The sequence below is a fragment of the Erpetoichthys calabaricus genome, chromosome 6, assembly GCF_900747795.2.
Source record: "Erpetoichthys calabaricus chromosome 6, fErpCal1.3, whole genome shotgun sequence".
In the NCBI taxonomy this organism is placed as follows: domain Eukaryota; kingdom Metazoa; phylum Chordata; class Cladistia; order Polypteriformes; family Polypteridae; genus Erpetoichthys; species Erpetoichthys calabaricus.
Window position 1 is genome coordinate 124,362,325 of NC_041399.2, and position 27,614 is coordinate 124,389,938.

A 27,614-nucleotide genomic window follows, 5' to 3' on the forward strand; every position below is an offset into this window, starting at 1 on the left:
CAGTGATTTTCAAAGTGCTCACAAGACAAGCTGTAACTTGAAATTATATAAATCAGTTTTAAACAAGCTTCATACAATTCTGGGTTATGATGGTTGCAGGTTATCCTGACAGCTGCTGGTGCAAGGTGGAAAAATCTGATCACAGGACATACTCAATGCACACACCCACACCTATATTGACACAGGGCTAGTTTGGAATCAACAATGAGCTTTACAAACAAGTTTTTGGCAATGTGTGAAGAAAACCCCGACAGTCATAAATACTTAATTGCATTGCTTAAATATATTAAAGTCAATTAAGGTCAACAAAATTATTAATGTTTTCAAATTTTTAAAAATTGGGTCTGATTTTTACCACATTTGTAGCTATTTTCTTTTTTTACCTCATTGTCAGAATTATTTCAAGTTTAACTTGAAATAACCCCTTTATTAATATAATTGAGATTCCATTGTGTGCATAGTTTAATTTCAGTAAAAAATCAGTTTGGTATTTTTTAAAAGTTTAAAAACAATAGGAATCATGTTTGAATTAACTTTCAAATGCATAATCACTTGTGACATGGCGCCGAGAGAGGCGACGTGTTGTGTGCTGCTCCTCACAGACTTTTCGTTTTTGTGTCTGTATTTTTGTTATTGTCGCTGTTTGTACTGCCTGTTCACTGTTTTATTAAGTATGATCGTACAACATTGGTAAACATCGGAGCAAAAAGGCACAAGTCGCTACTTTTGAAGTTATCGACCAGGGGCTGCTCGCCTCAATAACTCAAGACCAAGGTGGGAAGCAGCCCACCCGACGGACCAGGAGGAGAAAACGTGGCTGGCGTGCCGGGATGCAAGCGAGGACGAAACGCTGAGGACTGCAACTTCTACTGCCTACCAGCCTACCATTTTCCTGGCCAATGCCCAGTCTCTGGACAACAAACTAGACGATCGCCATGGTAGACTTTGTTTTCAGCGAGATCTACGTGACTGTTGTGTTTTCTGCCTCATAGAAACATGGCTCACCGTCTGCACACCAGATTCGGCTGTCCAGCTAGACGGCTTCTCTATTCACCGCGCTGATCGGTCGGTCTCCTCCGGGAAAAAGAGAGGTGGCGGGGTATGCATCCTCATCAACAACACATGGTGTATGGATGTGTAAGTAATTTCACAAAGCTGTTTACCGGACATGTACTGTCTGATCATCAAGTGCCAGCTGCAATCCTCCGAATACCGGTCCCAAATTATTTAACAACTGTTTTCCTATCGAGTGGACAATATTTAGGAGCGGGAGCAATAAGGTTAGTTATAACCAGCTTACTTATTTAAAAATATCGGTTGCGTCATGACATCTGACAAGATAATAATGATGATGTACTTCTGGCTGTATGACGTGAAGTCGAAGCATGTGATGTTGTTTGAGGGTCTGACCAGCTGGGACACCATAGTGAATTATAATAACTACTTTTACCACTAAGAGACGTTGCAGCTGTTGTGCTGGAATTAATACAAAATATTGGAAATACATCTTATTGTCTTGCAATAAATATTTTTTCGCGGCTTTCAGTGTAGTATTGTCCACTCGATAGGAAAACAGTTGTTAAATAATTTGGGACCGGTATTTGGAGGATTGCCGTGCCAGCTGCTTTACCTGCCTAGGGAGTTTATAGCTGTACACATGGCGGCTGTTTACATAGCACCGCGCTTAAGGAACTGTACAACCTCGTTACGGACTGTGAAAACACACACCCTGATGGTCTGGTTATCATCGCCAGGGACTTCAACAAAGCAAGCTTCATGTCTGTTTACCCCAAATACTACTAAAACGTCTCCTGTCCCACCAGGGGTGCTAATACGTTGGACCACTGCTACACGGTACACAAAATAGCGTATCGCTCGCTTCCGCGGCAGAACCTAGGGCAGTCAGACCACCGCACTGTGCTGCTCCTCCCTGTTTACAAGCAGCAGTTGAAGCACACAGACTCTGAAAACCCGAAGACTCGAAACAGGTGAATCAATAATTCCAATACAGAAACTATAGGAAGTTGCGCAAATGCGCATGCGCGACTGAACGAATCACTCCCACTAGACGACTCGTTCTTCCCGAGTCACATTAAATATTCGTTCAAAATGAACGACCCATCACTAACACAGAGCCGGGCTTGCAGGAGGTACACTGTTGGACCCCGGAAGTGGAGGAGAAACTTAGTAACTGCTTTGAATTTGTGGATTGGGATGTTTTCAAATAGTCCTCTGAGAATCTGGACGAGTATGTCGTAGTTGTCACAGGCTTCATCGGGAAATGTGTGGATGACTGCGTACCCACAAAGTCTGTACGCGTATTTCCCAGCCAGAAGCCCTAGATGTGTGCTGAAGTACGCCGGCAGATCCGTGAGCGCAGCAGTGCGTTTCACTCCTGAGATACACAGGCATACAAAAAGAGCAGGTATGATCTCTGGAAAGCCATTAAATATGCAAATCGCCAGTATGCCAACAAATTGGACTGTCAGTTTAAGAGCACAGCAGACGCTCGTCGGATGTGGCAGGGTATTCAGCTGATCACAGACTACAAACCCCGGACACACGCAGCCACAGCTACCACCGCTTCACTCCCGGATGAGTTGAACGTGTTTTTCGCTCGCTTCCAGCTCGCTAACACGGGCAGACCCATGCAACCCCCGGCAGTGCCGCAAGACTCCAGCCTGAGGCTTTCCGAGGATGACATGAGGAAGACTTTTTCCCGACTCAGCATCCGCAAAGCACTTGGCCCAGACAGAGTCTAAAGGTCGCGTTTTAAAAACACGTTGCGACCAGCTAGCTGCTGTCTTTACAGATATTTTTAACACATCTCTGAGAGTTTCATCTGACCCCACCTGCTTCAAGCACACAGCCATCATCCCTGTCCCAAAGAAAAATAAAGCAGACTGCCCTAATGATTACCGCCCAGTAGCACTTACTCCCATAGCCATGAAGTGCTTTGAGAGGCTGGTGCTAGAACACATCAAGGACATCATCCCTGACAGTCTGGACCCCCTCCAGTTTGCCTACCATTGCAACAGGTCCACTGAGGATGCCATCTTCATAACACTTCACACCACCCTGTCTCATCTGGGGAACAAGAACTGTTATACCGGGCTGCTGTTTGTGGACTACAGGTCTGCATTTAACACTGTTATTCCATCCCAGCTCATCGCTAAACTTCAGACCTCAGCAAGTGCGTATTGGTGGAAAAACCTCCTCCATCATCACCACCATCAACACTGGCACCGCGCAGGGCTGAGCCCCCTGCTTTACTCTCTCTACACCCATGACTGTGTAGCTAAGTACAGCTCTAACACCATCCTCAAGTTTGCTGACGATACCACTGTAATAGGTCTGGTCAGCGAGGACGATGAGACGACCTATAGGGAGGAGATCTGACTCCTATCAGAATGGTGTCAGGACAACAACCTCACCCTCAACGTTAGCAAAACTAAGGAGATGCTTGTGGATTTCCGCAAACAGGCAACAGAGCACAGCCCTGTCTACATCGGAGGTGAGGCTGTGGAGCAGGTCAGCAGCTTTAGGTTCCTCAGAGTCATCCTCACTGATGACCTTAAATGGTAAAGTCACACTGCGGCAGTAGTCAAGAAAGCCCAACAATGCCTCTACTTCCTCAGGAGACTGTCCCCCACAACCCTGTGCAGATTCTACAGGTGTACTGTGGAATCCATCCTGACAGGATGTATCAAATCCTGGTACAACAACTGCTCATTTCAGGACTGCAGAGCTCTGCAGCGTGTGGTAAACACAGCACAGCAGATCACGGGCACACAGCTCCCTGCGATCCATGACATCCACACTACACGCTGTCTCAGGAAAGTGAACCATATCAGGCGGGACCCCAGCCACTCTGCACTGTCACTTTTCACCCTCCTCCCATCTGGGAAGCGACTAAAGTCCATTTGGACACGCACCTCCAGGTTCAGGAACCGTATCTACCCAACTGCAATCAGACTCATGAACAATCACTAACCTTGTGTCACCTCCACTGCTACCTGCACATATACTTCTGCCACTGTCTCTATTTATTCCTAGAATTCTGGTTTTATTTATTTACTTATTTATATTCATTTATTTATTGTGTGTGTGTGTGTGTTTTTTTTTTTTGTCTATTTTCACTGTCTGCAGGGCCACATGCAAGCAAGCATTTCATTGTACATGGTACTTGCACTTGTACACGTGACAATAAAGAATTGAAATTGAAAAAGATGTCTTTTCACATTTTCTGCAAAAGTATAGACCACTATTGTACTGATAAAGGTGTATTGTTCAGTTTTTAAGGGTAAGTCAATTAAAATTGCTTTGCTGAATAAAAAATATGTGATCTTATTCTTGTGCACTACAATAAATAGAATTCTTCTGAGAACATGACAGATTGAAAAGTCAATTTTACTTAAGATTATTTTTAAAGTAGCTTTTTCAAATAAAAAACACTTTTCTTGAACAAATATATATTTTTCAGAAGCAGGAGTAACAAAATTGCAAATACTTTTCTTCAAAAATGTTTATATTGGTCTTACAGATGAGGCTATTGTATTACAGAGTCATAAATGATTATGATTATATAACTAATTTTTTCACAGCTGAATAACAATTGTAGCAAATATATTAATATACTCTGCTTTGTTTGAATTTTTGGATATATTTATTTTTGATATTTTTTTCCACAGATATTTCCTTTATTCACTTATACTACATTTAACAAAAATATTTAGCTTGTGAAACTATTGAAATTTATTTTAAAATGCTAAAAGCTATTGAAATAACCGTAACTATTTTTGTAAGATTTGTGTTTAAGCCCATTCCATTTAGTAAATTAAGTTACCTGCTTAATTTGTTCTCTGGACACTTTGAAGGCAAAATTGTAAAATCTGCTTATTTAGCTTTCCTAAGGGCAATACTCTAAAGAAGTCCCTGTTTTCAGAATTATTGCAATGAGATGGAGTTATCCTATTACCATTTAGAATTACATTAATTTATAATCCCTTCTATGTATCATAGTGTTGTTGGCATTATTTTACATTACTTTTTAATGCCTTAAAAGAAAGCATTTTCAAAACCTTAAGTTTATGAGTAGAGTGACAAGCTCAAATCATACATGTTATACATTTAACAAGTCTGACATGTCCACGAGTCTCAACCTTGTGGCATTAGTATAATAGTTTTAGGTTATAGTCGAAAGTATAATTTAAAGATTAATGAATAATGTTATATTTGCTTTTTTAAAAATTTCTAACTAGTGAAATTTAGCATTGTCAAGCAATGATCCATCAAGATCATTGGTACTGGTATAATTCTATGGCATTTGCAGAACGAATGGGTTAACCTGACAAAGGATTTAAAGTGAACTCAACAGAGAATCTCTGAACACCATCTTCTTTGAGTTGCTTCAATTGCCGTAATCCTGGGACACCATATAGCAACTTCTATAAATCAAATTTCCTAATATTTCTTTTCACCATGAAACTAATATGTTTTGAATTTAAAACATCCAAGTCCGAGTTATTGTTTTTAAATGTAAACTATAGTTGGTTGTGTAAAATTTTTTTCACCTTGTGGAAGTGTGTGACAAAGTTAGAAGCCGTTTTAGCCTTTTAGGTAGTCATACTCGTAGTATTAAATAGATAAGGAGAGCAACTGCAAACCACTGCCCTGTTACTTCATGTCATTCAGCAATTCAATTATACATTTAAACAACAACTGTAGACAATGTGTACGTATTTGCACTATAAACAGTAATTTGTTAGTTTAAATGTTACTTTAAAGTATTTCTCCTTCTAAATATAAAAAGTTTTAGAATGTTGTGCAAAAATTAACTAAACTGACAAGCCTTTGAATTTGAAAATTCACAGCATAGGCTTTTGTTGCCAGTTTCTCTTTTTGACTCTCAGAGCGAGTCCAGACGTTACTCCTGTAATCCTATAAATTCATAAACCATTGACTGTGAAATGAAAAAAATATATCTTGTGCCTCAGGGAAGAAAGAAGACAGACTTTAATTACAATGAGCATATCCAGGCTAGCAAAGTAATAGGACACTTAATAAGTTATCTGTGCTACTTTACTTTGAATTATAACAAGTTATTTGCCATATAAACTTCATAATTTTATTAAACTTAGAGATGGTTAGTAGTAAATGCAACATATAGATAGTCCAAATGCTTTTTGTGTACAAGATTTTCTCTAAATGACTAACTTGGAATTAAATCTATTTCTCCTGTTTTTGTATTCCAGTCATCCACTAGCTATCATAAATTATGACTAGTAATTTATTTAACTTCACAATTATGGTATGCATGTGAATCCTGTATTTTATCTGAAAAAGTTAAGTTTGCAATTCAGACAAATTTGTTAAGTTTCGTTTTACTTTGCATATATGCTATACTGTATATATGATTTTAAATATATTTATATATTAATAGATATATATATATTGATATAGTATGTATTGTACATACTGAACTAAGCATATTTGAAAATGTTATACAGCAACCAAAAGATAATTGCAGAATTTGCATTGTTACACCATTTCATCAATTTTATTATTAGGAAAATTCTTAAAATCATTATGAATTGAATCTGACAGTTACGGTTTTTTATTTGTCAGGTTAGCCATTATTCTTTATAATGTGGGCTCTTTAAATTTAATTGGTTACTTTGCAATAGCATTCAGTGCAGGGTTTAAGGAGGGCTTTCTTATTTTGATTAATTCTCTCCGTGTATGCAGAATTGTGATCCTCCAATTTTATTTTTATGTACGCTATTTAATGGTATTCAAATTTTATATACTGTGTAGCACAGATTACACATGTTGAGATATTTTTCACTTAAATTACCTTTGTTTAGATAGGATTTTCTTCATCTAATCATTTTTTCAAAATCAAGTTCTACTTTTTTATTTACTAGTTTTAGTTGATAAATAAATACAATGTTCAACAATATCATATGTAATATTTAGTGATATAAAATATATAAATTTATAATTTAAACACTAATATTCTGCTTAATTTTACATCAGTGATATATGGGTGAATAGTTAGTGTATTGGTTATTATAGTGGGTGTTTTTATGCATTAATAAGTTTGTTTGTACTTTATTATTATAATTTTATATAAATTTATTTGGCAGTGCTTAAGTTTCCCTGTTGTGAGTAATCACACTACAGAACTACAATTTAACACTATTTTTACTGTTGAGTAACCAAAATATACAGTATGTGTTATTTGGGAGAAATACTTTAAAGATAACTATTATTATTAAATATATTATTATTGAATTGCATAATTCAAAAAAGAAATTAACCTAATTTGGGGTGTGTTGTTTAAGTTGATCAGGTCTTCAAAGGTCTTTGATTTCAGGTTATGGCCTCTGACTTTTTGATGAGAAATTGTTACACTTTAGGATGTGAGAGGAGTCCCTCTTTTCATGGAGTGTATGTTCACTTATGCTTTGGGGAGGTGAGCACACTAGTTTATCATTAACTAGGTGTAAGAAAGAAAGATGGGGTGCAGTAAATGGAATTGATGGGGGACCTTGCCCCACACCCTGCTGGGGCCTTCTCTAAACACAATATCTTCACAACTATGAGATTAAGTTGAAGAGAAAGAGCTTTTCACAATTCACACGCCCTTTAAATTGTTTTATTAAACCATTTGAATAGGGATTTCCCATTCCTCCGACAACTTGGGCCCAGCTAGTGCATAGTTCTGTGTTGCTATGACTTAACTTGGTCCTTGCTAATCACTAGTGAGGGTGAATTTCATATAAAATATTTGGGGCTATTGTTGGCATAATGTGGCGTGACAGTGGCAGCACAAAGAGGGATTCATGCCCACAGCAGGTAATAAGGACGATTTGCTATACCAACCAGGCAGAGAGAAGAAGGGGGTGGCTGTCACATGCAATCGAGACACTTAAAGCAGATCTGTGCATTCCATTCTCAGGTAGGCCCAAGCCCTGTCTTCGTTTGTCAAGATGTTTTATAAACTTGCCTTAGACTATAATCTGTCATTTTACTCTTGTTTTTGGTGCCATATCATGTCATTTTATTGCTATTCTTTGGTTATTTCATTGCTTTCCTCCTGCAAACTCTGGGTGGTCTTTGTTTACAAATGCAAGTTAAGTAAAATAACTTTGTATATAAACATTCTTATTGGATAAGCTATAAAAATTACATTTACGAGTAAAAAAATCACATATATTCAATTACATATATTCTAGCACCGTTATCCTCACATTACATTATATATAATTATTAAAATAAAGGGGGAGTTAGGTAAAGTATAATAAAATAGTGTTTCTTTTATAGGTTGCCAGGTAAGTAGTTCAGTAGTAATTAATGTACTGACAGTCAATGTTCTTTACAAACTGCTTTCAGTATCTACATTATCATCTATAAAACAAATTAGCATAACATATAAAACTCACCTTGTATAGAACAAACATTTAAAAAAATGTAATTTTTTTCTTAAATAAATAAACATTCCAAGGTAGATGATTTCTAGCTGAGCAATGGTTAAGTGATCGATATTGTCAAGTAAGGCTACTCATATTTAATATGTAAAAAATATTTTTATCCAAATGAACTATAATCAGAAATTATAAGAAAGACATTGAGTGTTTTGTAGGTTTGATGTGTTCAAAGTAGGCCTACTAGTGCAGAATCACAGTAATATATTGTGATTTGATAATTAGAGTATTATTTTGTTTTGACTTTCAAAATTGTGAAGAAAAATTTGATTTTAAAATAAAATCTTATTGATTCAGGACAAGTATAGGTTCTAATTTTAATAGATTAATAGGAACAATATTATCACATGTATAGAGTGCAGTAAAATTCTTACTTGCATGTGCTAATGAACTTGTAACACGTTGCCACTCTCTGGCCCCATGGTCAATAAGTAGTACTGTACTGCCTTACCTTGAAACCTCTGTCTTACTTAACTCAAAACTTCTATCTTTCTTATCTAATATACCTTATTTACCCCAAACTTAAAAGTGCATAGAGAAGACTCATCAGTCTCAGGATATATCCATAACACAGCGTGTACATGAATGTTTTTTAAATGGCTCATTGAGTAAAGGTTGAGGTCAAGTGAGTTCAAGTTTATTCTATAAAATGAAACACAACTATAAATTATATTTATTAGTAAAACGGGTAATGAAAAGTAATGCACTCTTTACTTGAATATATAAACCATTTTACATATAACTTTTAATAATTCAGCAGAATTTTGTATTATTGTTGAAAGCTGTTTTTTCATATTTTGTACAAATTAAAAAATAAATCATGCAATTTGTGAATCAGTTATTCACTAAAGTATTTGTGTTGTATATTTTTGTATAATAAACTAATCCTTGTTTCATGTAACATTTCACAAAACATTTAACAAACTATCACAGTAAGGTGCACACAATAACAGCACAATAAATCAAATACTGTATGTCAGAAGTAAGTTTTAAAAAATAAGTGTTATAGATTTCATAATACCAAGTTTTATTTTGTATTTACTTGTGGGAACTGAAGAGTACCATCCATAAGTATTTTAAGATAGTTTTATGACACACTGACACCTCAAAGCTGTATTAAGGTTCCCAAATTGAGGGAAGGGATATTATTAAACTGTCTAAGCTATTATTATGAGGGATCCTGAATTGTTGCCCAAGTTTATAGTGTAAAGATGTTTGATATTAAATGCCAGATATGTGTCAGGCTGTCTTAAGGCCACCCAGGGAGATACATAGTCATGGGCTATAGTGTCAGTCATTCAATTCAAATCAATTTACTTCACTTCAATTTTATGGTCCCAAGGGTGTCAGGTTTTACAGACAATGACATAACATTAAAATAAATCACAACAGTCATCAAACATAAACTTAATACAAATAAATTATAATATAGCAGTGAGAACTTGCAGTGAAATGTTAGATCAGATGTATTACTCATAAAAGTTAACCAAACTTGACTAATTATTGCTGCAAATAATGACTGTTTAGCTCATGATTTAAGCCTGTGGATGTTTATTAAAGTTGAAAATATTTAGAAAATTAATAGTATTTGGGATAAATGAGTTTTTGAACTATTTGCTTTTCATCTTTGGAACCTTAAACCTTTCGCCTGGTGGCAACAACTGAATAGTATCAATATTTTGACTTTATAAATAGTTCTGTTTGTGGGTTTATGATGTGAAACATTATTTTGTTTTTTCTCCACTGACTATTGGTCTTCCACAAGTCAATGTATTGTTTTTGTTGGAATTTTCTTTTTTTGTCCTTTTCCCATCCCCACCCTTACCTTCCTTTGTACATAAATAGAGAGGATTGTTACTATTTGCTTGTTTCCCCCAAATAAATACAAACTAAAATTCCACACTTGCCATATTTTGAGGAGCACAAAGTAATACAGCTGTTTGCAAAGTCCAGTCAGAAATATCTAATTGTGCCCTTCAGAGGACAGAAATAAATTAATGTAATCATTTAGTTTCACAAAAGATGGATCCACCGTTAAGTAACTGGATGCTATAGTTTTCACATGAGAATTAGTTTAATTAGCAAATTTAACTTGGGGTAGTATAAGTAACTGTGATTTCTGCATGAGTATGCCCTACACTGGACTGGTGCACCAACCAGAACTCCTGAGGCTGTTAGAGCACATCTTAACAACCCAAATTTCAAAAGCAGCTACAATAAATGGATAGATGGATGTACTGCACACAGATTTTATTTATTTACTCACCAATATCTACATGACAAAAACACATTAAGGTCTCTGTTCATGCAGTCCTACAGAGCAATATGACTGGTCTGTTTTACTTTGGTGTGATTGGTCAGCTTGGCTTTGTGAATGTAACAAAAGAGGAAGTGTGAGTGTGAGATGCACAAGGAGGAGTAAAGGCACATGCTGAAAAAGTCGCATTCAAAGATGGAAAAAACAGAGCTAGACAGGAGGCAAGAAAGGTGCCTCAAAAATAATGAACATTAGAACAATGGAACAACCTAGACGAGAAAAGTCCATTCAGCCCAACAAAGCTGGCCAGTCCTGTCCACTTAATTCTTCTAAAAAAACTAATCAAGTTGAGTTTTGAAAGTCCCTAAAGTCCTATTGTCTACCACACTACTTGGTAGCTTATTCCAAGTGTCTATGGTTCTCGGAGTAAAGAAATACTTCCTAATGTTTGTGCGAAATTTAACCTTAGCAAGTTTTTATCTGTGTCCCTTTGTTCTTTATGAACTCATTTTAAATAACAGTCTCGATCCACTGTACTAATTCCCTTCATAATTTTTAACACTTTATTCATGTCACCTCTTCTTCTTCCTTTGTTAGAAATCTTCTTTTGCTTAAAAATCTCCTTTTGCTTAAAATTTTTTTGCTCTTTTTGACAGTCTTAGAAGCAGGCTTTGCAGGAATGTGTTGATGAGAGTGAGTATCGGTGAAGAGAGGTTCAAGCACACATGAATGCAGAGAATTCCAATTGTCTATCGTTCTTTGTGTGAAGAAAAACTTCCTAATGTTTGTGCGAAATTTACCCTTAACAAGTTTCCAACTGTGTCCCCGTGTTCTTGATGAATACATTTTAAAAAAAACAGTCTTGTTTCTCTGTACTAATTCCCTTCATAATTTTAAACAATTAAATCATGTCATCGTTTAAACTTCTTTTGCTTAAACTGTAGAGGCTCAGCTTTTTTAATCTTTCCTCATAATTCAACCCCTGTAGCCCTAGAATCAGCCTAGTTGCTCTTCTCTGGACCTTTTCTAGTGCTGCTATGTCCTTTTTGCACACAGTACCCCAGATGAGGACATACCAGTTCATTATAAAGCTTGAGCATAACCTCCTTGGACTTGTTCTCCACATATCATGCTATATAACCTAACATTCTGTTTGACTTCTTAATGGCTTCTGAACACTATCGGGAAGTTGATAGCTTAGAGTCCACTATGACTCGTAAATCCTTCTCATAAGGTGTACTCTCGATTTTCCAACCACCCATTGTGTATTCAAACCTAACGTTTTTACTTCCTTTGCGTAATACTTTACATTTACTGACATTAATCTGCCATAAATCAGCCTAAGCCTGTATGCTATCCATGTCCTTCTGTAACAATGTACGGATTCCAAATGATCTGCTAATCTACTTATCTTGGCATCATCTGCAAATTTAACCAGCTTGTTACTTATGTTCCTATCTAAATCATTTATGTAAATTAAAAATAGCAGCGGCCCTAGCACTGACCCCTGTTAAACACCTCTGTTAACATCAGCCAATTCTGATAAGGTTCCTTGCACCATCACCCTCTGCTTCCTGTGTCTGAGCCAATTCTGCATCCATCTAAAAACATAATCCTGAACTCCCACTTCTTTTAGTTTGATACCCGACCTCTCATTTGGCACCTTATTAAATGCTTTCTGAAAGTCGAGATAAATAATATCATATGCTCCACTTTAGTCATATCCTTTTGTTGCCTCCTCATAGAATTCCAGCATGTTAGTAAAACACGACCTCCCTCTTCTGAACTCATGCTGACTGTTCCTAATAACTCCTGTTCTTGCCAGGTGTTGCTCAATCTTATCCTTATTATTTCCTTTCATTAATTTTCCTGTGATGCATGTTAAGCTTTCTAGCCTATTGTTGCTTGGATCTACCCCGTCATCCTTTTTGTATAATGCAATGATATTTGCCATTTTCCAGTCCTTGGGAATCTCTCCAGTCTGCAGTGACTTCCTAAAAATATGTGTCAAGGGTTTATATATGTGCTTGTTTACCCCCCTTATGAACTCGTGGGTAAATATTATCTGGTCCTGGGGCCTCATGTATAAACGTTGCGTACGCACAGAAATGTTGCATAAGAACGTTTCCACGTTCAAATCGCAATGTATAAAACCTACACTTGGCGTAAAGCCACACACTTTTCCACGGTACCTCATACCCTCATACAAGTTCTCCGCTCGGTTTTGCAGACTGGCGGCACCCAGTGTCAAAGCAGTGCTACTGTTCCTGTGTGGTTACCCTTTCTTAGATCCACATCCACAATGGCGGCTTTATCAAATACAGTAATCCCTCCTCCATCACGGGGGTTGCGTTCCAGAGCCACCCGCGAAATAAGAAAATCCGCGAAGTAGAAACCATATGTTTATATGGTTATTTCTATATTGTCATGCTTAGGTCACAGATTTGCGCAGAAACACATGAGGTTGTAGAGAGACAGGAACGTTATTCAAACACTGCAAACAAACATTTGTGTCTTTTTCAAAAGTTTAAACTGTGCTCAATGACAAGACAGAGATGACAGTTCAGTCTCACAATTAAAAGAATGCAAACATATCTTCCTCTTCAAAGGAGCAAAAAAATCAATAGGGCTGTTTGGCTTGTAAGTATGCGAAGCACCGTGGCACAAAGCTGTTGAAGGCAGCAGCTCACACCCCCTCCGTCAGGAGCAGAGTGAGAGTGAGAGAGAGAGAGACAGATAAAAAAATCAATACGTGCCCTTTGCGCTTTTAAGTATGCGAAGCACCGTGCAGCATAGTTAAAAGCTGCACACAGAAGGTAGCAACGTGAAGATAATCTTTCAGCATTTTCAGACGAGCGTCCGTATCGTCTAGGTGTGCGAACAGCCCCCCTGCTCACACCCCCTACGTCAGGATCACAGATAGCGCAAGAGAGAGAGAAAGAAAAGTAAGTTGGGTAGCTTCTCAGCCATCTGCCAATAGCGTCCCTTGTATGAAATCAACTGGGCAAACCAACTGAGGAAGCATGTACCAGAAATTAAAAGACCCATTGTCCTCAGAAACCCGTGAAGCAGCGAAAAATCCGCGATATATATTTAAATATGCTTACATATAAAATCCGCGATGGAGTGAAGCCGCGAAAGGCGAAGCGCGATATAGCGAGGGATTACTGTACACTGAAATTAATCACATATCGTTCATAAAATTAATGCATCTGATTGTAATTAACCTGTAACAATGTAATGGTCCACAGAATGGTCAAAATATTCTAAATACCATAACTGCTTTAGCGTTGTTACTCTCACTGCACCTTCTTCTTCTTCTGTCAGCTGCTTTCGTTAGGGGTATGCTACAGCGGATCATCTTTTTCCATATTACTCGCACTGTACCACTCGGAGTATTTATATCACTGTATCTGAGTGTGAATCACAGATCTACAGCGATTGGAAAGAGAATTATCGGTATACAGCATCAAGCACTCGCTGCCTCAGCCATTCGCTATTTGAACTGCTCTTATCCGACCAACGCTTCACAGCCTTTCCTGTTCGGACCTCGCAGTTCACAAACAGTTTCATCCCAAGAACTATACACGCACTCAATCAGTCCATTAAGTGCTCCTTGTAGAACTGTTTGTACTTGCAAGTTACCGTGAGGTAATTGTACTTATGATACAGTTATAATATTGCACAACCTGAGCCACTTTATAAAGCGTGTATTTACGTATGATGACGATACCATTTTTAAGATGAAATGCAGCAAAATATGTTGATTAAATTATACAGATAAAACTTTAACTACACAGTGTCGCAACGCTAGCGAGCTTGAGCTTCGTTCACGGTTTGTTCCTGTCTCGCGCTGTATTCATGCTGTGGCTGGCGCGACACTGGAAGGATAGATGGATAGTATAATTAAACATTATGAAGATATTTCGATGTTCCTTAAAAGTTTTGAAGAATCGGCGTTCTACGCTTACAGATGGCTTAACGTCTATTACAGAGGTGATTGTGTGGTGATTGGGTATTTGGAGAAAGAAAAGTAAGGACAGGAATTGGGGGTTAGTACATTTGAAAAAGACAGTACTTCTGTAATAAAGCATTTCATTGAAGGTCGCGCATGGCGCTGCAAGCATCTTAGTGTAAGACACGAACAATCACTGCGCCACCGTGTTCCCATGTTTAATAACATGCTTTAACTCATATCATCATGAAAATGATATCACGTATACTTCTCAGTATTTTAATTATTCAGAGAGCTGTAATATTACGAACATAATAGATTTTGTGTCCTGTCGGAGGAAGAGCACGTAGTGATTCAGGCACATAGAGCACATATAGGATCAAATACAAAACAAAGCATTTAATGTGCTACTTTAGTTACAATGGGATTTGAGAAACTAGTAAATTAAACGATTTTAAGATGAAGTTTATGATGTTCTACTTTAATGACCAAATAAACTACGTGATTAAAGTGGAAATTTCGAGATTAAAGTTGATGTTTCGTGCTTTTTTCACACTGTGTGCCTTTTTTTTCACTGTACCCTAATAAGCTTTCATATGACACTCAGACGGTGTGCTACAAGTCGCCTTTTCATGCCGACTTTGATATGTGACAACTTTTTTATTTCGGGCACTGTGCAACTTTGTGAACTTCAGCTTTCGAGTTTCTCTGACACGCTATGTCACTCAATCAACTTCCTTTTGTTGCTTATATAACTTTAAACCAACAAATAGTACGTTTTTCTTTGCCTCCATTTGGTATTTGCTGAAATTCTTCTATTTTTCCTCGTACTTTTGCCATTGCTTTTTAACAGAACGCTGGGCTTAAGGGCTATTTATATTAATTTGCATATTCAAAGAGGCGTAATTCTGGGAGGAGTTGAGGTGGGACAGCAAGCGTGTGCACGTGCGTTTATTTCCACGCTGAGCGGGATTTATGTAGTGGATGAACGCGGAAGTTGGCGAATGCACAGATTCTTGCATCTGGATTTTTCTGTGCGTAAGCACATTTCGGCTTTTGTGCTTACGTCATGTTATAGTGCGAATTCTACGCACGGTGTTATGCATGAGGCCCCTGGTGATTTGTTTGATTTCATCTTATTTAATCTGAGCCGAACTTCTCCCTCTACAATTTCCAAATCCCTCAGTACCTCCTTAGTAGTCCTGTTTACCTCTGGAAGTTTATCCACTTGCTCACTTGTGAAGACCTCAGAAAAATTTAAGTTTAGGGCATCCACTATTTCATTGTCTGTATCTTTTAATTCCCCTTTACTATTTCTGATGCACTTCACCTCCTCCTTGACTGTTCTTTTACTATTAAAATACTGAAAGAATTGCTTAGGGTCTTCTTTCGCCTTATCTGCTAGATTCCTCTCGAACTGTCTTTTAGCCTCCCTGATTTCCTTCTTAATGGTTGCTCTCATGTTCTCATATGCTGTACGATTCACTTTGGAGTTATTAATCTTATATGCCTTATAAAGCAGTTTTTTCCTTTGCAGCTTCTTTTTTAAATCTATATTAATCCACTGTGGAGTTTTTTAAAATTTCCTATTAATTTCAAATTTAAGTATGTATCTGTCCTTTATTACATGTAAAACATTTTTAAATCTATTCCACTTCTCCTCGACTGCCTCCACACTTAAAAGATTATCCCAGTCTATCCTCCTTAGACTTTGTCGCATCTGGTCAAAATTTGCCAAAGTTCTACCAAACTACAAGAACTACCAAAGTTCAACTTAACAATTTTAGCTTTTGCATCTGCACTCTTAAAAAATAATGAGAATTGTATTATATTATGGTCACTTGACCCTAGTGGTTCATACACCTCTACACCATCAATTTATTTCAAAATACTAAATCCAGACAAGCTTCAAGTTGGTGCTTTAAAATACTGTGTTAAAAACAGTTACTGATTACTTCTAAAAATTTCTGCTATTGAGCTCCTCCATCTGCAAGGTTATCCCAGTTAATATTTGAATAATTAAAATCCCCCATGACTATAATATCTCCCTGTAAACTTGCCTTTTTGATATTACTAAACAGAAGGAGAAGTACTGCTCACATTAAACAGGTTGAAATCAGATTACCAGGACCAGATAATGTTTATCTTCAAGTTTTTAAGAAGATTAGTGAATACATACATTAACCCTTTATGCATATTTTAAAGAAGTCACTGCACACTGGGGTTTTGAAGGAAGGAAAAATAGCACATATTATCCTGTTATATAAAAAGGGTGATTGGGCAGATCCAAGTAACTGTAGGCCAGTAAGCTTAATGTGCATCACAGGTAAATTAATGGAAGGAAATAATAAGGATAATAATGAGCAAGACATGGCAATAAAAGGAGTTTTACTAAACAGTCAGCATGGGTTCAGGTGAAGAAGGTCGTGATTTACTAATATGCCTTATTTCTATGAGAAGGTAACAAAAAGATATGATCTGAGTGGTGTACATGATATTACTTATTTGATAAAGTCCCACTTGAGAGGTTGGGTATCAAACTAACAGGGGTGGGACTTAAGTGTGCTGTTTGTAAATAGGTGAAGAATTGGCCAAAACACAGGAAGCAAAGTGTAACGGTGAAGTTAACCTCTTCAGAATTGGGTGATGTTAAGAGTGGTGTCCCTCAGTGGTCAGTGCTAGGGCCTCTGCTATTTTTAATATATATAAATGATTTGGATAGGAATATAAGTAACAAGCTGGTTAAGTATGATATCCAAATAAGTGGATTAGCAGATAATTTTGAATCTTGGGCAGATTTCTGGGACATGAAATTTAATGTAAATAAATGTAAAGTATTACACATAGAGAAGGAAAATGTTTAGATTTTAATAAACAATGGGGGGTCTTGAAAGTACACCTTACGAGAAAGATGTAGGAGCCGTAGTGAACTCATTACTATTAAGAACTATTAAGAAGGTTAACAAAACATTAGGTTATATAGCACAATGTGTAGAGTACAAGGCAAAAGTGGCTATGCTTAAGCTTTCAAACACACTGGTGAGGCCTCACCTGGAGTTATGTGTACAGTTTTGGTATTCAAGCTACTAAAAAGACATAGAACCACTACAAAAAGAAGAACAATGACTAGGCTGATTCCAGGGCTGCAGGTGATGAGTTGTGAGGAAAGATTAAATGAGCTGAGCCTTTTCTAGTTTATGCAAAAGGAGATTAAGAAGTGATATGATTTAAGTGTATACAATTACAGTGGTGTGAAAAACTATTTGCCCCCTTCCTGATTTCTTATTCTTTTGCATGTTTGTCACACAAAATGTTTCTGATCATCAAACACATTTAACCATTAGTCAAATATAACACAAGTAAACACAAAATGCAGTTTTTAAATGATGGTTTTTATTATTTAGGGAGAACAAAAATCCAAACCTACATGGCCCTGTGTGAAAAAGTAATTGCCCCCTTGTTAAAAAATAACCTAACTGTGGTGTATCACACCTGAGTTCAATTTCCATAGCCACCCCCAGGCCTGATTACTGCCACACCTGTTTCAATCAAGAAATCACTTAAATAGGAGCTGCCTGACACAGAGAAGTAGACCAAAAGCACCTCAAAAGCTAGACATCATGCCAAGATCCAAAGAAATTCAGGAACAAATGAGAACAGAAGTAATTGAGATCTATCAGTCTGGTAAAGGTTATAAAGCCATTTCTAAAGCTTTGGGACTCCAGCGAACCACAGTGAGAGCCATTATCCACAAATGGCAAAAACATGGAACAGTGGTGAACCTTCCCAGGAGTGGCCGGCCGACCAAAATTATCCCAAGAGCGCAGAGACGACTCATCCGAGAGGTCACAAAAGACCCCAGGACAACATCTAAAGAACTGCAGGCCTCACTTGCCTCAATTAAGGTCAGTGTTCACGACTCCACCATAAGAAAGAGACTGGGCAAAAACTGCCTGCATGGCAGATGTCCAAGACGCAAACCACTGTTAAGCAAAAAGAACATTAGGGCTCGTCTCAATTTTGCTAAGAAACATCTCAATGATTGCCAAGACTTTTGGGAAAATACCTTGTGGATTGATGAGACAAAAGTTGAACTTTTTGGAAGGCAAATGTCCCGTTACATCTGGCGTAAAAGGAACACAGCATTTCAGAAAAAGAACATCATACCAACAGTAAAATATGGTGGTGGTAGTGTGATGGTCTGGGGTTGTTTTGCTGCTTCAGGACCTGGAAGGCTTGCTGTGATAGATGGAACCATGAATTCTACTGTCTACCAAAAAATCCTGAAGGAGAATGTCCGGCCATCTGTTCGTCAACTCAAGCTGAAGCGATCTTGGGTGCTGCAACAGGACAATGACCCAAAACACACCAGCAAATCCACCTCTGAATGGCTGAAGAAAAACAAAATGAAGACTTTGGAGTGGCCTAGTCAAAGTCCTGACCTGAATCCAATTGAGATGCTATGGCATGACCTTAAAAAGGCGGTTCATGCTAGAAAACCCTCAAATAAAGCTGAATTACAACAATTTTGCAAAGATGAGTGGGCCAAAATTCCTCCAGAGCGCTGTAAAAGACTCATTGCAAGTTATCGCAAACGCTTGATTGCAGTTATTGCTGCTAAGGGTGGCCCAACCAGTTATTAGGTTCAGGGGGCAATTACTTTTTCACACAGGGCCATGTAGGTTTGGATTTTTTTTTCTCCCTAAATAATAAAAACCACCATTTACAAACTGCATTTTGTGTTTACTTGTGTTATATTTGACTAATGGTTAAATGTGTTTGATGATCAGAAACATTTTGTGTGACAAACATGCAAAAGAATAAGAAATCAGGAAGGGGGCAAATAGTTTTTCACACCACTGTATGAAGGGATTGGACAGTGAATCAATACTGCCAGTTTAAAATAAGTTCATAAAGAACATTTGAACACAGTTGAAAAATGTGTCAATTGTAAATTTTGCACAAACATTATAAGGTTTTTTGTCACACAGAGAAACATAGACACATAAAGTAAGTTACCAAGTAGTGTGGCAGACAGTAGAACATTAGAGGCCTTCAAAACTAGATGTCATGCTATTTTGGAGGAATTAAATGGATAGGACTGGTGAGCTTTTTGGGTTAAATGGCCTGTTTTTATCTATATTTTTCTAATATTTGAATTTTCTAAAAGTTCCTTTTATCAGTAAGGTTAAGTTATATAACATATTTATATATGTTTTAATTTACACCAGTCAGAGAACAGATACATGGTACAGTATATTCTAATGCCATCCTACATGGCTTAATATTATTTAAAGATCCCAAAATATTTAAGCGGATTAAAAATCTTGGGAAAGTATCTGTTTCAAAGAGTAGCACTTATTACATGTAGAGAACAAAATGAAAAGTATTATCTATAAATTGATCTACTGGCACAAATGAAGTTAAAAGTTTAACATGCAGACAGAGTTCAAGTATTTTGCAAGTTCATACAACAGGTTTTTCTCTTAAAAAGCTAGTTGGTGAAAAGCAGATTTTTTTTCTCAAATTTTACCATACTTCCCAAATGTTTACCTTGATAGTAATGTAGACAGATAGATACTTTATTAATCCCAAGGGGAAATTCACATACTCCAGCAGCAGCATACTGATACAAAAAAAATATTAAATTAAAGAATAATAAAAATGCAGGTAAAAACAGACAATAACTTTGAATAATGTTAACGTTTACCCCCCCGGGTGGAATTGAAGAGTCGCATAGTTTGGGGGAGGAACGATCTCCTCAGTCTGTCAGTGGAGCAGGACAATGAAAGCAGTCTGTCGCTGAAGCTGCTCTTCTGTCTGGAGATGACACTGTTTAGTGGATGCAGTGGATTCTCCATAATTGATAGGAGCTTGCTGAGTGTCCGTTGCTCTGCCATAGATGTCAAACTGTCCAGCTCCATGCCTACAATAGAGCCTACCTTCCTCACCAGTTTGTCCAAACATGAGGCATCCTTCTTCTTAATGCTGCCTCCCTAGCACACCACCGCGTAGAAGAGGGCACTCGCCACAACCATCTGATAGAACATCTGCAGCATCTTGTTGCAGATGTTGAAGGACGCCAGTCTTCTAAGGAAGTATAGCTGGCTCTGTCCTCTCTTGCATAGAGAATCAGTATTGTCAGTCCAGTCCAATTTATCATCCAGCTGCACTCCCAGGTATTTATAGGTCTGTACCCTCTGCACACAGTCTCCATATGTAGATATGTGTATATGTAGATATGTATATATATGTATATATGTTTATGTATATATATATAGTTACATAACCTCTTTAACACACTACTTCTCCGCTGCGAAGCGCGGGTATTTTGCTATATGTAGATATCTGTATATGTAGATATGTATGTATATGTATATATGTATATATATATATGTTTACATAACCTCTTTAACACACTACTTCTCCGCTGCGAAGCGCGGGTATTTTGCTATATATATATATATATATGACAGCAACACTCATAACAATGACAACACAGTTACATATATATATATGTACATATGTATATATATATATATGTGTCAATCTATCTATGTATGTATGTCTAGATATATATATATATATATATATATAAATGTTTATGTGTGTGTGTGTGTGTATATTTTATATATATAAAAGACAGCAACACTCATAACAATGACAACACAATTACATTGACAATCATGTTACGTTATTTTTAAAATGTTTCCTTTTTTTTTTCATAACCTCTTTAACACACTACTTCTCCGCTGCGAAGCACGGGTATTTTGCTAGTATTGAATAAAAGCACCTCAAAAGATGTAAAATCACTTATATTTTGGAAGTCATGCATAATTCATTACAGAAAATTATTCCAAGTATTCCTCCTTCACTAATAATTCTTAATTTATAGAGAACCATTCGGAGCTGCCTCATCTACAGTAATACACAGTCCACTAAACTGCTGTAAATACAGAAAATAATGCTTTGTTTTGGTAAATTAAGAATAATACAAGAAGGGCTGACTGAAATAGTGAAAAAGAAACACAAGAGAAGACCTATTTCATGTAAGGATGAATGCAAATTTTAAGAAATGTTTAATTATATCAAGGGTTGTTTTTACTTTTAGCTAACAATGTAGAATTTAAATTTTATTTCTGTTGCATATCTGCTGTGTCAACATCTGGAATTGCACTAATCATAATTAAATGATTTTAAAGCCATGATTTTAATAATTAATTGATACGAATGTTACATTTATCTGGGATATTTACTGAAAAATATTAAAATTTATTTAAGGCTACTGAAAACTACAACTGTTCTTAGATTTTCAGATGTTTTTCAACATGGAAAATTTTATTCTATATTCAGAGAAAAATGCTAAAAATCTAACTTGTGCTCAAGAAGGCATAGTTTAGGCTTTTAATACAGTTCTGCCAGTACTAAAGCTTTTGATGACCAATGACTCTGTAGTAGCAGATATGATAATGGATGGCAGTGAAAGTTTCAAACTACAGGTATATACTTGTATGGAAATATCATAAATAGTGAAAACTGGACATGTCTTCACACTTTAAAATGTGAAATTTAAAGTTTATAATAGATAGATACTTTATTAATCCCAAGGGGATATTCACATACTCCAGCAGCAGCATACTGATAAAGAAGAATATTAAATTAAAGAGTGATAACAATGCCGATAACAATGCAGGTATACAGACAGACAATAACTTTGTATAATTTTAATGTTTACCCCCCCGGGTGGAATTGAAGATTCGCATAGTGTGGGAGAGGAACGATCTCCTCAGTCTGTCAGTGGAGCAGGACATTGACAGCAGTCTGTCGCTGAAGCTGCTCCTCTGTCTGGAGATACTGTTTAGTGGATGCAGTGGATTCTCCATTATAGACAGGAGCCTGCTCAGTGCCCGTCGCTCTGCCACGGATGTCAAACTGTCCAGCTCCATGCCTACAATAGAGCCTGCCTTCCTCACCAGTTTGTCCAGGCGTGAGGCGTCCCTCTTCTTTATGCTGCTTCCCCAGCACACCACTGTGTAGAAGAGGGCGCTCACCACAACCGTCTGATAGAACATCTGCAGCATCTTACTGTAGATGTTGAAGGACGCCAGACTTCTAAGGAAGTATAGTCAGCTCTGTCCTTTCTTACACAGAGCATCAGTATTGGCAGTCCAGTCCAATTTATCATCCAGCTGCACTCCCAGGTATTTATAGGTTTTCACCCTCTGCACACAGTCACTTCTGATGATCACGATGTCCATGAGGGGTCTGGTCCTCCTAAAATCCACCATCAGCTCCTTGGTTTTGCTGGTGTTCAGTTGTAAGTGGTTTGAGTCGCACCATTTAACAAAGTCCTTGATTAAGTTCCTATACTCCTCTTCCTGCCCATTCCTGATGCAGCCCACGATAGCAGTGTCATCAGCGAACTTTTGCACGTGGCAGGAATCCGAGTTGTATTGGAAGTCCAGTGTATATAGGCTGAACAGGACTGGAGAAAGTACAGTCCCCAGCGGCGCTCCTGTGTTGCTTTATGGGTGTAAGTGAATGTGTATTCTTTCTCTTTTTACCTTTATGAAACCAATTTCACAAAGCATTAGTATTTTTCAATGTTCTCTTTTATCTTATATACAATTTCTTTCAACTTTTAATTTATGTTCTGTTTTCTCATTTCAGCAACTAGAGAGTCTGCCTTTGTCCATGCCATTGCTTCTGCTGGGGTGGCTTTTGCAGTAACAAGATCCTGTGCTGAGGGCTCTGCTACAATATGTGGTTGTGACACCCGTCATAAGGGTCCTCCGGGAGAGGGCTGGAAATGGGGAGGATGCAGTGAAGATGCAGAGTTTGGCAGCATGGTATCACGAGAGTTTGCTGATGCTAGGGAAAACAGGCCTGATGCAAGATCCGCAATGAATCGTCACAACAATGAAGCAGGTCGCACGGTAGGGATGAGATTTACTTTTTTGAACAAAAAAAGATAATCCAATGTTTTGTAATTAAAACATTCCCCTTCTTTCATTATTGTAAAATTAAACTGTATATGTCTGCTTTTCAGTCAATCATTGACCATATGCACCTAAAATGCAAGTGCCATGGCTTGTCCGGGAGCTGTGAAGTGAAGACTTGCTGGTGGTCTCAACCTGACTTTCGTGTAATTGGAGACTATTTAAAGGACAAGTATGACAGTGCTTCTGAGATGGTAGTGGAGAAGCATCGGGAGTCGAGGGGCTGGGTGGAAACACTGAGACCTAAATACACTTTCTTCAAACCACCAACAGAAAGGGATCTGGTTTATTATGAGAGTTCCCCAAACTTTTGTGAACCTAATCCAGAGACTGGATCATTTGGCACACGTGATCGAATCTGCAATGTGACATCCCATGGTATAGATGGCTGTGACCTACTTTGCTGTGGTCGTGGTCACAACACAAGGACAGAGAAACGAAAGGAAAAATGTCATTGTATCTTTCATTGGTGCTGCTATGTGAGTTGTCAAGAGTGTGTTCGTGTCTATGATGTACATACTTGCAAATAAGAAACCTAATAGAGAAGCTTCAATGTGCTTAACATTTTCTTCCCAAAAATGACATAAATGTTATGTTTGAGAATTAAATATTTGCAGCTGACTGCATAAATGCTGGGTAATGTCTATTTGTGGGAAATCTTGACTATTTAGTTGGTTTAGCAAATTCAGTTATGTTTCAAAAATGGAAGTTGCAATTATTCATCAATACAGCCTTAAATCATTAATGCATGCTTTTTAAACAGATTGGATGTTCAACTGTAACTTCATGCAGTATTTGAACATTCACAGTTTTAGTTACTGAAATTGTGACCATGCCCTTGGGGAGAACATGTCTTGGAAAAATTGAAGTTACCCAAGACAATGTTGTTTTGTTTTAGAGAACTGGTGATTAAATTTTTACTTTAGAAGTAGCTGTCCAATTACTCAAGTAGGAAATAAATACAAAAACATACTGTACTATCAGGGAATTTATTAAGGTAGCAAATAACTCAAACATTTTTTCAGTTCTTACCCAAACTTTCAGTACACTTTGCTTTGTTTAATTTCTATTGTATTGTACTATAAACCATTTATAGTGGTCTCTTATTTTCAACTCTTGTTTTTTTTTTTTTAATTAAGGTAAGCTGACTGCATTTTCATCATGTATAAATCTGATTAACAAAAATGTTTATTTAAAGTATATGTAAGTAAGATCCAAAGGTTGTCAATGTATTTTAAACATTTTCATTTATTTGTTTAACGTCATATTTGATTTGTTTATTCTCAGTTAATTTATGTGAACCATTTAAGTTGGTTTACAATGAATTTTTTACAATAATGTTTATGTGTGAAATGCCAAAATAACATTTTTAAAAATCTACATTCATTCAGTAATACAATGCTAACAATTCATATATACATATCAGGAAAAAAGAAATATGCTGTTCCATTGACCTTATTGTTTGTGTCTATTATATAGCTGTTTTGCAATTTTCCACACAATGTAAGATTTTTTCAGTTAATGCAAAAAGTACTGAGCACATGCATTGTCTACTAGCTGTCAACTTATGTTAGAGGAAAAAGAAATGTCAAGAAAACATACTTCTCACAAGTTAACTGCTGTCTTTTGTTTTCTAAAATAATTTCATCAAACCCAGCTTCTTTCTTCAAAAATGAAGCACTGGATGAAGGACATATGTAATTTTGAATTATATAAATGACTGAGTTTTCAGCATTTAATACTGTATGTGCTTTTGTATAATACATCTTAAAAATAATATGTGTGTCTTCTGTAAATATCTATATTTAATGGAGTACTCTGGGAATGCTGTCAAAGCAGTATTGTTACTGATCACTTTGGCTCTTCCCTCTTTGAATGCTGCTATCAAACTATAGCTATATGTTATAAAATTAATATTTTCTTTCTATGAAAGAAATAGTTTAGAAATAGCTAAAAATGTGAAGTTTTGTACTAATACAGATTTAAAATATATTGTGTTCATATTAATCCTAGAGACAGACATCAAAGGTGTGAATGAAAAGAATGAATTGTGAGATTCTAATGCTAATATATCATATTGTATGGCTTTTTAATTACACACATATAATCATATTGGACTGCTAAGTATGAAGCTACATCAGGTAAATATAAAGTTTGTTTGCAAGCTGAATGTTAACAAATGAGTGTCATGTAGAATATGCCATCAGTGGACACTTTTTTATATGCCCTTTCCATTTACCATCCACACATAATCATACCAAGTCAAATTATAGTGACCATGTTCCCAAATTCTCTCCAAGTAAAAATGTGTTTTCCATCCAACTTTCATAACATGCATGTTAATTAAGCTGACAGCATTAGTATGACTGAATGTGGGCATATGGTATATTGGACCAGTGATATTTCAACAAACACTGACTTCCCATGATACTGAACTGAATGAGTTAGAAAATATATAAATGGATATACAGATGAACATATATGTCTGTGTGTGTGTTTGTTTGGACAGTTTGCAATTGATACCATAGATATTTTCCAGTATTCTGTTCAAATAAACATTTATAATGTAAAATGTATCATGCTGAAGATTCTGAGCATTTTGGTAGGTGGGTCTTAGTAAATTGACTTTTGATCAGGAATGATTTCAGATTTAAATATTTAAATAACTAGAAGGTTTGTTGGGATATTCATTAATTGCTTTTAATGACTTAAAACAAAATAATTCATTCTACAGATACACCTTTGATACACAATTCCCATAAACAGTATATATTTCTTAGTAGCCTTTGTTTTTGATGTTATTTTTTTCTTTACAAGACATGTGCATGTCTTAAATTCCTAAATCCAAAGTTTTGTACAAACTAGTTTGTGAGTTTCTTTTGTACTTATAAAGTTGGATTTTTATGATTATTTATTTAAAATATGTATATATTAGTATGTAAGAGTATATATTTGCAGAAATAACAAAATCATTTTGAGACAGTGTTTCTTAATTTACCACTGAATTTATTACCTCAGAGTCTGTTTTTCACTGACAGCACATCAGATATAATTGTGTTTCTGCAACTGTTTGTGTTATTTTTTTAGATGTTAACTTTGTAATAATAAATTAAAATAATCCTTATGACTAAATAGTTGTGTTTTTGTCTTTGGATTTCTTGCAAAATTTTACTATATTTTTCAGTCAATGTGAAATTCTTGCATTAAACATTTTAAATAATTTTGATTTACAGTGTAATAAACCTGTTTATGGATTTTGTTTTCAATAACGTTTTTTTGTCAAATCTCATTAAAGTTGCACTCTTGGTTACCATTGGGCTTTATTTACTTGGCCATGGTCACACTGGATCAGCTAATTTCTGTTGAGTGATTTAGCCTTAATGTATTCATAATACTTATAAATCATTTCTATTTACAATGGGTCATTAACAGCCTGATCAATATGGTCTAGTTTTGAACTCCTTAATAAATAAATACCTTAGCATGTGGTTTTCATCATTGTTATCACCTGTTTAACTGCCATGTTTCTGGTTTACCACACATTTTTTTTTCTTAAGTTCCTGTTGTCCTGGACATATATCTTTCACTAGGCATCATTCCCTTCACCTCCATCTTGATGTACCCCTTCATCCAATCAACACCCAGTCTTTCACTCCACATGCCCAAACCACTTTAATATGTTTCTCCCCATCACAATACGTTCACCTCTAGCCCTTCTCTAAGCATTCATCATCCTCTTCATGACATACCATGCAATCACCTGATCATTCTCATCTATGTTGTTTGCAGCTTTCCTGTAGGGTCTGTCATAAGCCATGTATCACTCCTATATAGAGCACCTGTAAAATTTTCCCTCCAAAACCAGAGAGGCTCCTTTAGAAATCAGAATGGGGAAGAGCTCCTTGAATGCCTTC

At 36.5% G+C, this 27,614-nt stretch overlaps 1 protein-coding gene across 2 annotated transcripts in view; it reads left to right on the plus strand.

Moving 5' to 3' along the window:
- Window positions 1–27,152, plus strand: part of wnt3a (wingless-type MMTV integration site family, member 3A) — a 174,662-nt gene extending 147,510 nt beyond the window's left edge. For both annotated transcript variants that reach the window (XM_051928897.1, XM_028803906.2), the window contains 2 exons: window positions 23,372–23,637; window positions 23,751–27,152. In XM_051928897.1, coding sequence (XP_051784857.1) covers window positions 23,372–23,637; window positions 23,751–24,230 — 746 coding nt within the window. In that variant the 3' untranslated portion in view covers window positions 24,231–27,152. The remainder of the gene's footprint in view (window positions 1–23,371; window positions 23,638–23,750) is intronic.
- The last annotated feature ends 462 nt before the right edge of the window (window positions 27,153–27,614 follow it).